We start from the raw sequence: 14,079 nt of genomic DNA on the forward strand, positions 1-14,079 counted from the left end.
ACCCCTCTCGATCGAAATGAAATTTCTTTCGGAATGAGCCTGATCAGATCAGTCTGTTCTGATTGACATGTTTACATGCAGCATTTTTATTCGGATCAGGCTTTTATTCCAATTATTTGTGTCCACGTAACCGTAGCCATTGAATGACAAATTTTGGTCCTGAAGCCAGTCATTTGGTCGAGTTTGGGCTGCAAAAGCCTCTTGTTTGTATTTGTGGCAGAGCTATCGCAGAGCTTTTTATAAGGCAAACTCTGAATAAATACGTTAAAAAATGAATGCATTGTTGTCTTGCAATAATTAATAATAATTAACGTGTTAAAGTCCCACCCCTATTAGAAAGTATATTAAAAAACTCTGCATTGAATCTTTCGATATGTTGGCTCCTACAAAAAAGAATTCTTCTGATGTTTTTCTCCCCAATTACGATATCAACATCTGTTCCACAAATCCTGTATCAGTCAGTCCCTAATAAAAATGTTGTTGCCTTGCTGAAGAAAAAATACTACTACTATGTTTATTCCATCAATAAAGTATTTAGAGCAAGATAAGTAAGAGTGAGGGAAAGTGGGGAAAAATGGACAGAATTACACTGTGTCAGGCATTTAAAAGACATTCAGAGAAAAAGTGGGTATAATTTCACTTTAAGACTGAAATCTGATGAAACCCTCAGTTAAATCATGCTAAACACATGCAGAACACAAAGTAAAAAAGAACGAAAACATGATTTAACATGACTTCAACTTTAGGTTAGATGTAAGATATCAATACATGCAAAATGGGCAGTGTTATCAAATTATTTAGCATATGTACATGAATTAATTACAGAGGTAAATGAACATGGATTGATATGCAGTGAAAATACCAATGATTGGTTAGAATTAACAAACATGTTAATTTCCACAGAGAAACAACTGGAGAGTCTATTGGAGGATCTGGGATTGAAGCATCACTTCACAGAGAAGCTATCCCTGAGCACAATACTTCAGATTGATGAGAAGACCTGCACTGATGAACCTACCAAGTGTAATTCAGACCTGCCAGGGTATTTTCTGAAGAAAATGATGATGGTAAATGTGAAAGCTAAGAATGTAGCATTTACATCTGAATGTGAATCGGCTTGTGATGCTGAATCAGATGAAACGTGGTTAGAAGATATTGATAATTGTCCTGATGATCTAAATTCAAATAACAGGCTGAACCCACTTGACATCATCACTGCTCTCTTTCTGTGTTCGGATGGTTTTGTGCAGCAAGAAATGGCACTCAAAATGTCCATGTGTCAGTTTTCTGTGCCTCTTCTGCTTCCTAATGGTGACACAAAGCAGTGCTCACTGATGCTCTGGGCCATGAGAGACATAGTTAAAAAGTACAGACCTTTGTCACTCTCAGAATCCAAGGGCTTTATTGAAGACAGAATTGTTGTCTCTAAACTTCCAATGGTTTCTTTTGTGAGACTGGGTGAGTGCTCCTTGTCCAAGTCAGAGACCCTCAATAAGCTTCTGAGCAATTCTCAGCAGTACCATGACATCTTTGTTCACAGGAACATGGAAAATGGTGACTGTCCAAGGAGAATATCTAATGGGTTGACTGAAATGACCTGGTACCTACCATGTGGAAACAAAAACATGGATGTTTTCAGTGAGCCGGTAGCTGTAGCTAACCTTCGTGGGGACATTGCTTCATTTGAAACACAGTTTTCCTTTTTGTGTCAGACGTCAGCAGCAGTTTTTGTGTTCTTTGACAATTTGGACTCTGAGTGCAAACTGCTTTCAAACCAACATCACAAGGCCCAGATCTTCTTGGTTGGTAATCGTCAAAGCCAAAAATTCAGTGGGGATGCTCTGAAGAAGGTGGCAAATAAACTGAATCTGACTAAAAACGTCCTCTTGAAGACCAAACAAATAAATGATGCAGACTTTGTGCAAAAGCTACACAAAACAGTCAAACATGTTGTGGAGAACACGAAGGAGAAGATGCACATTGAGCAGATGGCTGACGTCGCCCATGACTTGGGAATCATGGTTGATGAAGATTGTCCAGAGTGCCAGACTGCAAAGACAAATGCAGATGCCATCACTGCAAAAATTGAAGATATCCCCAAATACAAAGATGCTCAGCTACCACTGCAAGGTGAAATATGGAAGGAACTGACTCGCTTGGAGAAGGAAGAGTTTCGACTTCGGAAAGTTGGGAATCAAAACATAGAAAAGTACAAAAGTGATCTTCAGAGAAAAAAAGAAAAACTAAGGACAAAGCAGAACTTGCATGATATGTCTGAAGCAATGACATGTTTCATCAGCGCAATAACAAGACCAGGTATTGAGAGGAGTTATTTCCTGAAATGGATGCGAATGAACCTTGATAATCTGTCTCGACAGAAACTGTCTGTTCTCAGAGAGACATACAAAAACAAAAAGAAAAGTTCTGAAAACAAGGAGGAAATCAAAGAAATTGACCGACAACTTTCAAACAGCTCACTTGGGATTGAACACTTCTTCCGTGAGATGGGTCAGATCTATGAAGCTTCAGTTTCCCTTCCAGAAACAAATCCGTCACGTCAACAGTTCAAACATCTGCCCAGACTCTGTGCAGAGTTGTTGCTTGATGGATTTCCTCTTGAGCTTGTAGATGGTGATGCATCTAATATACCTCTCAGATGGGTCACTGATGTTCTGTCTCAGCTCAATGACTTGGTGTCTCCTAAGAACAAGATATTGGTAGTCACAGTTCTTGGAGTTCAAAGTACAGGGAAGTCTACTCTCCTCAACACCATGTTTGGAGTTCAGTTTGCAGTCAGCAGTGGTCGATGCACTCGAGGTGCCTTTATGTTGCTCATCAAAGTCAATGAAGATGTCAAAAAAGAACTCAAGTGTGACTTCATGGTGATCATTGACACGGAGGGCTTAAAGTCACCAGAGCTTGCACAACTAGACAATAGCTATGAGCATGACAACGAGCTTGCAACACTTGTTGTGGGGTTGAGTGATATCACTATCATCAATATTGCAATGGAGAATTCAACAGAAATGAAGGACATCCTACAGATAGTTGTGCATGCATTTCTCAGGATGACAGCGGTGGGCCAAAAACCCAGATGTCAGTTTGTTCACCAAAATGTGGCAGATGTTTCGGCCCCTGAGAAGAACTTACGAGAAAGAGAACTGCTCTTAGAACAGTTGAATGAGATGACCCAGGCTGCAGCCAAAATGGAAAAGAAAGAAGAGAACAAGAGCTTCACTGATGTGATGGAGTACAATCCAGCCACAGGAAACTGGTACATCCCAGGACTCTGGAATGGGAGCCCACCAATGGCACCAGTTAATGCAGGGTACAGTGAGGCTGTTTATGAGCTCAAGAAGAACATAGTTCAAATTTTGGGAAAATGTGAGTCTTCTGCTAATGATATCTTGGAGTTTACAGAGCGGATAGAAAGTCTGTGGAATGCTGTCAAGCATGAAAACTTCATCTTCAGCTTCAGAAACAGCCTGGTGGCTGATGCATACATGAGGCTCTGCACAGAATTCAACAAATGGGAATGGGAATTCAAAAAAGAAATGTACTCATGGACAACACGTGCAGAAATAAAAATTTCTAACTTTGGCAGAGTGAAATGTGAAGTGTCTGACATTGGACAACTTCTGACTGATCTGAAAAGTGAAGCATGCTTAGTTCTGTCTAAATGGGAGACAAAACTTCTAAAAAATCTAGAAGAGTACTTCAAGCAAACAGAGGGTCATGTACATCTTGTTGAAGCATACAGAGAGGACTTTGCAAACAGTGCAAAAAGCCTTCGTCGAGAAATGGAACGCTCTGTAAATAACCAACTCACAGCTGCAACAGACATCCGAAAGGGAATGACGAAGATTGACAAAATCAAGGAGAACCACACAGAAGAGTTAAAAAAGAGAGTAGGTGCATTGATCGAAGAATGCCGAAATAAGAAAGTCGACATGACAGACAAAAAGCTGGATGAAGAATTTTACAAGATGTGGGACAAAATGTTGAAGGAACAAGTCCTTTACAAACAAGAGACCATGGATGTCATGGGAAATGTGTCCAAATGCCTGAGAGACAATCTATCACACAAGGGGAGTCATGCATGTCAATTGTTAAGTCAAAAAAGACTGAAAGACTGTGGATTGAATCCTTTCAAAGTCTCAGCTGAAGGATGTTTTCCAAAGGGACTTCACAAAGTGACCAAATTCTTCAACTATGAAGACCAGGTGATGGTGCTACAAAAACTAGCTGACAGTGTCATAATGGATTGTTCACAGCTTGTGAAAGAAAAAAAGGAAAGAAAAAACAACTACCACAACACTTTCATCCAGGAGATCCTACACATGATTGATGAGAGGCTGAAAAACCAGAAGGATGTCAAGATAGACTTTGAGGTTTCTCTGAAACAGCACATCTGTGCAGTTGCAGCTCGAGATTTTCAGAAAATGCATGAAGATTTCATTCAGCTGAATGATCCCCACATTTGTCTCAATCAAAACAAAGAGAGGTTCCGTGTGAATTTCAAGGATGAATTCCATGAACGAGATCAGAGCCAAAAGAAAGCAAAAGATTTCACAGACGACTGCTTGAGGCCTGCTGTGAAAAACTTCATCAACAGATCCTTGGGTCCTGATATCACTGGAGAAATGAAGACACAGTTCCAGTTCAGCACACGAATGTTCTTCCAATATTCAGTGTTACTGGATTTGCTTTCAAAGGATAACTTTAAAGACTACCAGAGCTATATCTGGTCATATCAACAATATGTTAAGAAATGGATCCTTGATGAAATGGTTCAAGTTTTGACTCATGAGTCTTTATCTGAGTTTGAGGACCGACATCTTTGGTCATGTATCAAGAGCATAAATGATGCAATACAGAAAGCTCAAGCAAAAGAGGACGGCAACCTGCAGAAACTGATCAAAGATATCCGGCAGGAACTTGGTGACAAACTGGTCATTTCTGAGGATGCTCTTGGTCCTTTTATGATCCTGAACAAAGTCAACCAGAAAGAGTTTGCTCATTGGCTCACTGTTAGTGTGAAGGAGATGGAAGAAAATATTAAAGAGGAGTTCAAAAAGAGAAACATCAAAACAAAACTTGCAAATCTTGATGTAAAGCCTGTGAAAGAGCTTTTCAAAAGTGTTGTTGGATGTGGCAAACAGTGTCCATTCTGCAAAGCACCCTGTGAGGCAGGAGGATCTGAGCATAAGGTGCACACAACTTCAATTCATCGATCACAGGGTCTGGGCGGATGGAGATGGTCAAATTCAAAAAAATCACTTGTTGACATATGCACTTCCTTGGTGTGCAGTGACATTTCATTTTACTTGGATGCCGAAAGTGAAGAAACACACCCTTACAAGGAGTACGCCACAATTTATCCAGACTGGGGAATTGCTCCAGATAAAAGCCTTAAGGATTCAGACTACTGGAAGTACGTACTGAAAAGGTTCAACAAGGAGTTTGCTGAAGCATACAATGCAGAGCCTGCTGATATTCCAGATAGTTGGAAAGATATCACACCACAGATTGCAAAAGAGAGTCTCAAAAGATCATTTAGAGTCAAATGAGACACTAACATCATCTCCCTTCACATTAAGTGTACAGAGGTGCACATCCTCCTTTCATGGATTGTTTGAGCTCATGGATTGAGTCTTATATGTGAAAGAGGAAAATCACATTCAGCTCAATAGATATTATCAGCAGAGAGACATTTTACAACTAAGACTCTCAATATAGAAATATAACAACAATCACTGCATTAGTGCTTTTACTAGTACTAGTGCATTAGCAGAGGTTGAATCCAACATGTTGATGAAAATGAATCTTTTCTTTAACTCTCTTCTTGTTGATCAGAACTGTTTTTGGATCAGTACAAATGTAAGGACACATTATGATCATGATAAAAGTTTCCAGTTTGATTCAGTGTGACTTTGTATTTATGAAGTATGTTCAGCCAAACATTAACAGACATGTTGTCTTCTTTAAATAGGACACAGTATTCATTTTGTTCTTCAATTTTATTCTTTGTCTACATAGTTTAGAGCAGTTTTTATTTTTATTGTTTGACGACCAGATGCAACGCTTGCATGTTTATAGCTTGAAGAACAGACCGCTGTCGTACTTCTACCTTTAAGACCTGATGAAACATCAGTGTATTGTGTTGTTTTTGTTGTCATTTACTGATGAAATTACAAAGGAATGATCTTTAGTACAAAGGCAATGAGTGAAAGTGAATGGTTTACTTTCTCAAATGATTTAAATTGTCTCTATCTGCTGCAGAGGCTGAGAAATAATATGTTTGTCAATGTTGGAATTCTGCAACATTTTTTTCTAAAATCTCTCAGGTTTTTGAGGTTGTTTTAAACAATGCGTAGGTTTTAGAGTATTTTGTATTTTGAGGCGGGCCTTGGCCTAAATACTCATGTGGTATTCTGAGAAAACATCTTTCATTTATATTTGATGTTGTCATCATGCATGACAGAAAGCCAATCAATACAAATACTTGTTGTGTGTATGTTTCTAGAACAATGTTGTCTGAGCATTATTATCAATATTCTCAGACGTTTATCTTTCTTGTTTGTTGGTGAAGTTTCTGATTCCTGACATTATTATTTTGAAGACATTTAAAGATGAGTACTGCTGCATGGTGTGTTGTCAACATGTATATATAACTGACTTCTGTCAAATCATTGAATAAATATACTAATCAGCACATTGAGCATGAATGTCTTCTCATGTTTTCTAGATCAGAATCACAGCAGAGTGTAAAATAACTGATAAAGTAACCAGACAAATCATCATGTCATCTAGTCCTACTTTTACTGAAGGAACTGTTTTAGAAGTAACCGTGCATTATGAGTCCTTTTCCTACACCTTTCATTAGTTAGTTCAACAACAGTGTCTTATATCACTTCTCTTAACTTCAGAGGAGTTTCCATTAATTGTCCTCAGGTCTTTTTTAGGAAAAAGATTTTATTCTTTGTCACAAAAGAAGTAAAAAAAGAAAGAAAGAACATCAAAACATATTGAACACTTATTTTTATTGTTATGTCCTTAAAATTGAACATACATATTTCACATACCCAGTTCCTAAGAGTAGGGAGACCACAGTCTGTGGCGCCCTCCAGTGTCAGATTAAGGAAAAGACAAGAAGAAAGATGAGACAAGTTCAATACCTTGTTTCTAATCTCACTGTCATTTGTCTGTTGACATGTTTTTAAAGGTTTTAGAACTGATCACTTCCTGCATACCCACAGTTTTTAATAACAGAAGGCCTCTGATGGGTTAAACTTTCCCTGTTAAACAACACAGATGAAAAATTTGTAGATTGATTTATGCTCATCCTCTTGTTTTTTGATGTCTACATTCAAGGCTGTGCGGATTTCTAATCTCCACCAACATGATGTTTTAACACCTTTATTGCACTTTATCTCTCATCTTTTCTCCTGAATGTTTCCACCTAAAACCACATCAAATCTCTCTCATTTTAAATGTGTTTCTGCAGGCTCAAATAGAAGCATCAATGCAGTTTCTCATGAATGCAGCCCTCCCCTCATAAAGAGACACTGGCTTTATTTGTTGTTTACTATGATGTCTATTTGAAGATAGTTCAAGAGGATTATCTTCCAGATAAGAAGGTAGAAGATGGGAATATTATCTTTAAATAGATTTTCAGTTGAATTATCTGATCACAAATTCCATTAAAGATAGTTTTTCGAAAAGATTCTAAACATGAATCATCAGAAAGTTCTTCACATGTCTGACATTATTTTTTGAAACATGTCACAAGATGGACCAGTGAGGTTGTAACAAAGCTGATAATACTGCAACAAAAGTTTTAAATAACAGTGGCTATGAGAAAATGTGAAATGTGTTAAATTGATGGTTGAGTTCTGCTTCACAATGCCAGCAGATGGCAAGCTTACACAAATGATGGATACACATTTATACGCCCCAGATGCAGCAGGGGGAGCAATTTGGGGTTAAGTGTCTTGCCCAAGGACACATCGGACATGTTGCTCGCAGGAGCTGAGGATCGAACCCTCGACCTTCTGATTGAGGGACAACGACTCTACTACGACTCAACTGAGCCACAGCCGCCCATGATGGAGTGTCCCTTCTCAAACCTTCTTTTACACTCATTGGAAAAGATCAATAAACATTCATTTATATACCACACATTTATAACAACTATCATCTGAAGACACTTTACAAAAGAGTAGGTAAAAACCGCACTCTTTATTATATTATCTACAAAGACCCAACATTAATCCATCATGAGCAAAGCACAAAGCTGCATTTAGTAAAGTTACAGTAGGAAGAGAAAACTTTAAGAGGCAGAAACCTGGAGCAGAACCAGACTCATGATGATCAGCTGTCTGTCAGAACTGTGTTGATCTTGGAAAGTGGGATTAGAGGGACATGCAGAAATAAAGAGACGTGTTCAGCAGCAGGCCATCCCCACCAACGATCCAGAAGAACCTTCAAGATAAGACAACTCAGGAGGTCCCAGGATATAAACAGTTAGTAACTTATATAGTACATGAAGATTTACAGACAGTGACATCAAGAAATATGATATGAATACAGAGAGAGAGAGAGAACTAGCACACAGGTCCAGAAGTAATCAGAAGTAACCCATTTATAAACATGCATACACCACAGATGTAGCACTGGGAGCAATTCAGGTTCAGTGACTTACCCAAGAACACATACGACAAACGACTCTACCACTGATCCACAGCCGCCCTTCTACACTATAAAAAGCAACCTATAGAATCTACTCAATAAAATTGATGCAACAATTTGCACTCAGTTTGATTGTGTACATTTTACCTAATCTTTTTGAGCAGAGATTACCTGAATGTTGTCGTGGAAAATTCTCCTTTTACGAGGTGGAGAGTTGCTAATTCTCAAAAGAAGAATTCCATGGCGGCGCTTGAATCAGATCTCCTTTAATACGTGCAGCACGGAGAAGAGGCCAGAGCATCTTCTGTCTAACCTTTACATTGCAAGTCCTTTAATGCAATACAGAGAGGAGGTTACCTTACAGTTAACAAATGGTGATCTTACATTACAATGGTTGTTTGAAGTTTAGTGTATTCTGTCTGTCTGGAGACAGTGACTCTGTGATAATGAAATAACATTTACATTCGTATGGTGCTGTCTGCGAAGGAGGAGGCCCTCCTGTGGCTCTCTGACACCTCTGTTCAGAGATGTCTCCTGCAAGTCTAGGTAATTTCCCACATTCCTTCCCCTTGACACAAAGTGTCAACACAACATTTATAGAAATTACCATACAAGGTCATTATAAACAGACTGTTCGTTACAGTCAAAGTGAATGAAAACAAATAAAAAGTAAAAATCAAACAAAAAACAAAACAAAACAATAAAAAACAAATGAGAGAAGAACAAAATAGGCAACTTATGTAGTTGAAAACAGTTCTCGGTGGCAAGTTTTTAGATCATGTTCTTGTTGGATGTTCCGATCTTGTGTTGGATCTTGTGTCTTCTTTTGTTGTTGTACACAGTCCATGTTTACCCTTCTGTAAGAGATGGGGTGTCTAAGTATCAGTGTAGTGAATCAGTTGGTGATGTAATCGTCCCACGGCGTCCTCTCTCAGCAATCCGTAGGTTAGATCGCTGTTCTTCCTTCAGTGTCATGGCTCGGAAAAGGTTTGCAGTGATGTATGGATCTTGGTATCCCTCTCAGCTATCCGTTCGTCAGTGGATGTTGTCATCATCTCAAGGGGTCCCTCTCAGTTCAGCAGTTGTTGTTGTCAGCAGCTCCAGATCTGGTTCTTGTCCACCGTGGTTAAAACGTCTATGCTTCCTTCTCAGGTCCTTTCCATCTCCAGGCTGGATGTTGTGGAGTCTCACCAATGTAGTCCCCAGAAGGGCTGCTTTCACCTTAGGGAAGACAACTTAAAAAGCATGGTTATCCACCCCTTTGACACATGGTCAAGACCATGTGTCAAACTTTTGACGCACAGAGATATCTTTGAGGGGAAAAAACATCATTTTTTACAGGAAAAACATTTGTAGAGTGGGGGAGACAGGTGAAAGAGCAGCAGTCCCAGGAGCTTCAAATCCCAGTGACTCTGGGTCATTAGCACCTGTATGAGCTGACATTTACATGCTGATGAGCAGACAGGTTAGCAGTGTTAGTACATAAATGAGACACAAGGGGATCCATCTGTTGGATCTCATAGCAGAAACATCTATAAAGAAAACAAAATCAAAGTTAATGAAAAGAGTGTCAAAGAGTGCATCTCTTGGTTTTGACACAGACAGGGGTGTGGTCCTCCATCTTGAGCTGTAAAGAGTAAGGTTAAGACTGTTCTTCATTTTAAAATCACATGAGTGCACAAAAAAGATTTAAAAAGGTTGGTAGTGTCTGGTAGTCATAGACAGAGGGAACTCGATAAAGCTTGTGTCAAGTCAGTTGAAGCTTTATCTGTGTCAGGAGTTCAAGTCAAAAAAGTCAGTCATGGCCAAATATCTACCCCCATGTGTGGGGGTCGGGAGATCTCCACTATTTTCATTTCATATTATCCACAACAATAGCCTGTTCAAACCAATTAGGCAACCGTTTGTTTGTTTTTGCAGTTTTTTAACATCCAAGATTGTGGACGTAAATCAGGACCAAATTTATGAAACTCCGGAGTAAAATAATGCATTTTTTAAAAACTAAAATAGTTTGCAAACTTGTCCTGCAAAATTGAAGACCGTTTTCTGCCAGAAAACAAAAATGGACAAACAACAAACACTGTCTCAGCTTGACAATGCCTCTGCATAGGAAAACATATACACAGACATTGCCAACATACTGAACAAGTGTATTAATACACAATGGTTGATAAAAACTAATTTCTCAGCTCTATTTCAATCCACAGTGAAAGTTGGAGAAGAACACCCTATGGTGTCTACATCCAAGAATAAAATGCACCATTGATAGTGAAAGCAACCCAGAACTGTGAGTCAAGATGAAAAGAAGAATGCTAGAATTTGCATTTGTTAGAACAACCAAACACCCAAGCTGATTAACATTGGTGTTACAGACATCTGCCGGATGCTGACCACCTTCATTTACATCCCTTAAGTATTTTAATGAATTCCAACCCCAATTTGGTTTTTCTTCAGGCATTATGGGGGAGGTATGGTGAGATTTAGAAAGTTCAACAATAGCACCTTAATTTATAAAACAATGATTCCAAAACAGTCTCAGGACTAAATGGATATCTTTTAATCTCGTCTAAAATTACATTTTGACTGGAAAACAATATAATATGCTACTATATTTCTAAAATTCAAGATTGTTTAAAATTTTAATTATCATTACAGTGTTAGTTGCTATGTTTATTCTTTTTTAGTCGAATCAGTGTTTTTTCCGTGTGTGTGTGTGTGTCTCTGTATGTGCTGCTCACTACTCTGACCTTCTTCCTCTGTCTCCTCTGGCTGTGTCAAAAGGAATCCTACAACAGACACCTTCAGGTGGTGCATGTGACCAGGATTCTTCTGGATCTTGTCCTTTTGCAGATTAGAAACTCAGGGTTCCCATCTCCTTCCCTCCTGTAGTATTGTTCTTGGAGTCAGTGCTGTTGCACTTTCAGTTCGATATGGACCCCGTCTTCTTCTCCTTTTGCTTTTTTTGGTGGCAATCTCTGTCCAGGACTCTGTGGCCCATCAATCTCCAGTCTTTTTCAGGCGTTTCCTCTGCAACCTCCTTCATGTTGTTTGGTTGACATGGCCTGTGTAAAAATTCTTTCTTGGAGAAACAGAGTTACTTGCTTAAGGAGACAGAAAGAAGGCTTTTAATTCTGGGCGTGTTGGTCGGCCCCCCTTCTTTCTAAGAGTCATTCTGGAGTGCTTGACCTCCTGTGGAGGAGGTGTTGCTGCAGAGTTGTGGAGACAGAGGAGGAAGTCACATCTTAAAATCTAACCCTACATTTCTACTTGTCCTTCATTACTTACTTAAAACCTAATTTCTCTTTCCTTTCAATCTCTACTAATTTTGAATAAACAAAATAATCAGTCTATCTTTTCTTCCCTACTTTCATTTTTACCTTTTAGTCTAACATACTCAACGCCATCATAAAACATTCTGTGCTTAATTTCTTTTCATAGAAGACATCTCATGTGTGAGAAACTGCTAAAGTTGAACATCTTTAAATCACATATTCCCCATTTGTCTGCTCTTAATTCAGCAGAGCCTGTCAGAAAAGGAAAAATTCAGATATAAATGTTATTTTTCCCCGTTTCTTTTCTCATGTTTTCTCATGACTCACTGGGACAGATGTGCTTAAACGTTCAATGGGCTTATCGCTCACACAACTTCACAATCACACTGATCTTCCCATACAGTGTATGGTTGGATCTTATCAAACACACACTAAAACTTTTCGCAACTTAATTCAGCCAGGTGGTTTGTATGACACATAAGTTCCGAGCAACGCACCTCAATAGCATACAATCTGCATGCCAGACACTGAATGCCGCAAACAAAGTTTTTACTTTTGATTATCACTCATACGCCCAGTTTATTGTATTGGGGCCTTGTATATATATAATAATCGTTGTTTCGCATGTTTTATTCTTTAAGTGCAGACAGCCTCATGCTGTTCGTTAGATATTTTAGTTTCATTTTTCGTTTTTTCTTTTTCTTAACTTTTCTCGTTTAAGACACTCTAAACATCAACATCCAAAACCGTGAAGGATTTACATGGGAATGACCCTTTAAACGCACAAAACATTAACATCCAAGACCACAAAGGATTTACATGGGAATTACCAATTTTTAAAACGCACTACACATCAACCTCCAAGACCGGCATTACATGGGCATGGCATCCATAAACACAGCTTTATATGGACCCGAAAAGCATAACTGAAACCACCCCAAAGGACTTAAATTACGTTTCAGCTACCTAGGCTTTTACAAATTGAGCAAATGATTCAAACGCCGTACTCACTTAGATAGAGCGTCCGCTGTCTGCACCCCGTATCTGACGTCAGGTGGGATCCAAAAAATCTCCGTTTTTCGGAGCGGAATTCCCCGGCCGGCAGCTTCTTCAGTCGAGAAAGCAAACAGCGGAAAATGTCGTGGAAAATTCTCCTTTTACGAGGTGGAGAGTTGCTAATTCTCAAAAGAAGAATTCCATGGCGGCGCTTGAAATCAGATCTCCTTTAATACGTGCAGCACGGAGAAGAGGCCAGAGCATCTTCTGTCTAACCTTTACATTGCAAGTCCTTTTATGCAATACAGAGAGGAGGTTACCTTACAGTTAACAAATGGTGATCTTACATTACAATGGTTGTTTGAAGTTTAGTGTATCCTGTCTGTCTGGAGACAGTGACTCTGTGATAATGAAATAACATTTACGTTCGTATGGTACTGTCTGCGAAGGAGGATGCCCTCCTGTGGCTCTCTGACACCTCTGTTCATTTGGTGTCTCTTGAAAGTCTAGGTAATTTCCCACAATGTATCAGCTATAATATACTCAAATAAATTAGTTAAAGTCTACTTAATCTTTTGAAATAGATTCAACAACTAGATACCTATGAAAAGTGAGTAATATTTACTCACGATTATAGTGTATTTGTAGCACATATTTTATGTACGTAAATCCAGCGCACCTGGATATAAGCCGCACCGGCAAAAAATAAGTAAAAAAATGTATTTGTACATATATAAGCCGCACTTGATTATAAGCCGCAGGTGTCCACGTTGTAACAGAGCGACTTACACAGAAAGACGTGACACAAAAACATATTTTTTTAACATTTTGATTGATTGAACATTTTTTTAATTAAATACGTAGGCTACCGATAACATTCACAAATACGAAGCCTAGCCGACGGTGTCTATAACACGGCTGATGAAAAAGATTAACGTAATATATTTCACAAGAAAAAGTCCATCCATTCACTGCCACAGAATGACTTCATTACTCACTTCCTCAGTCTCTGTTGTCGCTGTCAGTGTCATCTTAACGTGCAGCAGCTCTGTTAGCTTCTTTGACAGCCAGGTCGATCGCCTTTAACTTGAAAGCTACATCATATGTATTTCTCCGTGTG

The 14,079-nt window shown here is 38.9% G+C and overlaps 2 protein-coding genes across 7 annotated transcripts in view; both read left to right on the forward strand.

Annotated features, from left to right (window-relative positions):
• The window catches only part of LOC306841780 (up-regulator of cell proliferation-like), a 38,215-nt gene extending 31,494 nt beyond the window's left edge, over window positions 1-6,721 (forward strand). For all 3 annotated transcript variants that reach the window (XM_079371757.1, XM_079371758.1, XM_079371759.1), the window contains one exon: window positions 904-6,721. In XM_079371757.1, coding sequence (XP_079227883.1) covers window positions 904-5,570 — 4,667 coding nt within the window. In that variant the 3' untranslated portion in view covers window positions 5,571-6,721. The remainder of the gene's footprint in view (window positions 1-903) is intronic.
• Window positions 1-14,079, forward strand: part of LOC306841785 (up-regulator of cell proliferation-like) — a 162,615-nt gene that overhangs the window by 31,464 nt on the left and 117,072 nt on the right. The window lies entirely within an intron of this gene.

This window comes from Symphodus melops (genome assembly GCF_947650265.1).
Source record: "Symphodus melops genome assembly, chromosome: 20".
Taxonomy (NCBI): domain Eukaryota; kingdom Metazoa; phylum Chordata; class Actinopteri; order Labriformes; family Labridae; genus Symphodus; species Symphodus melops.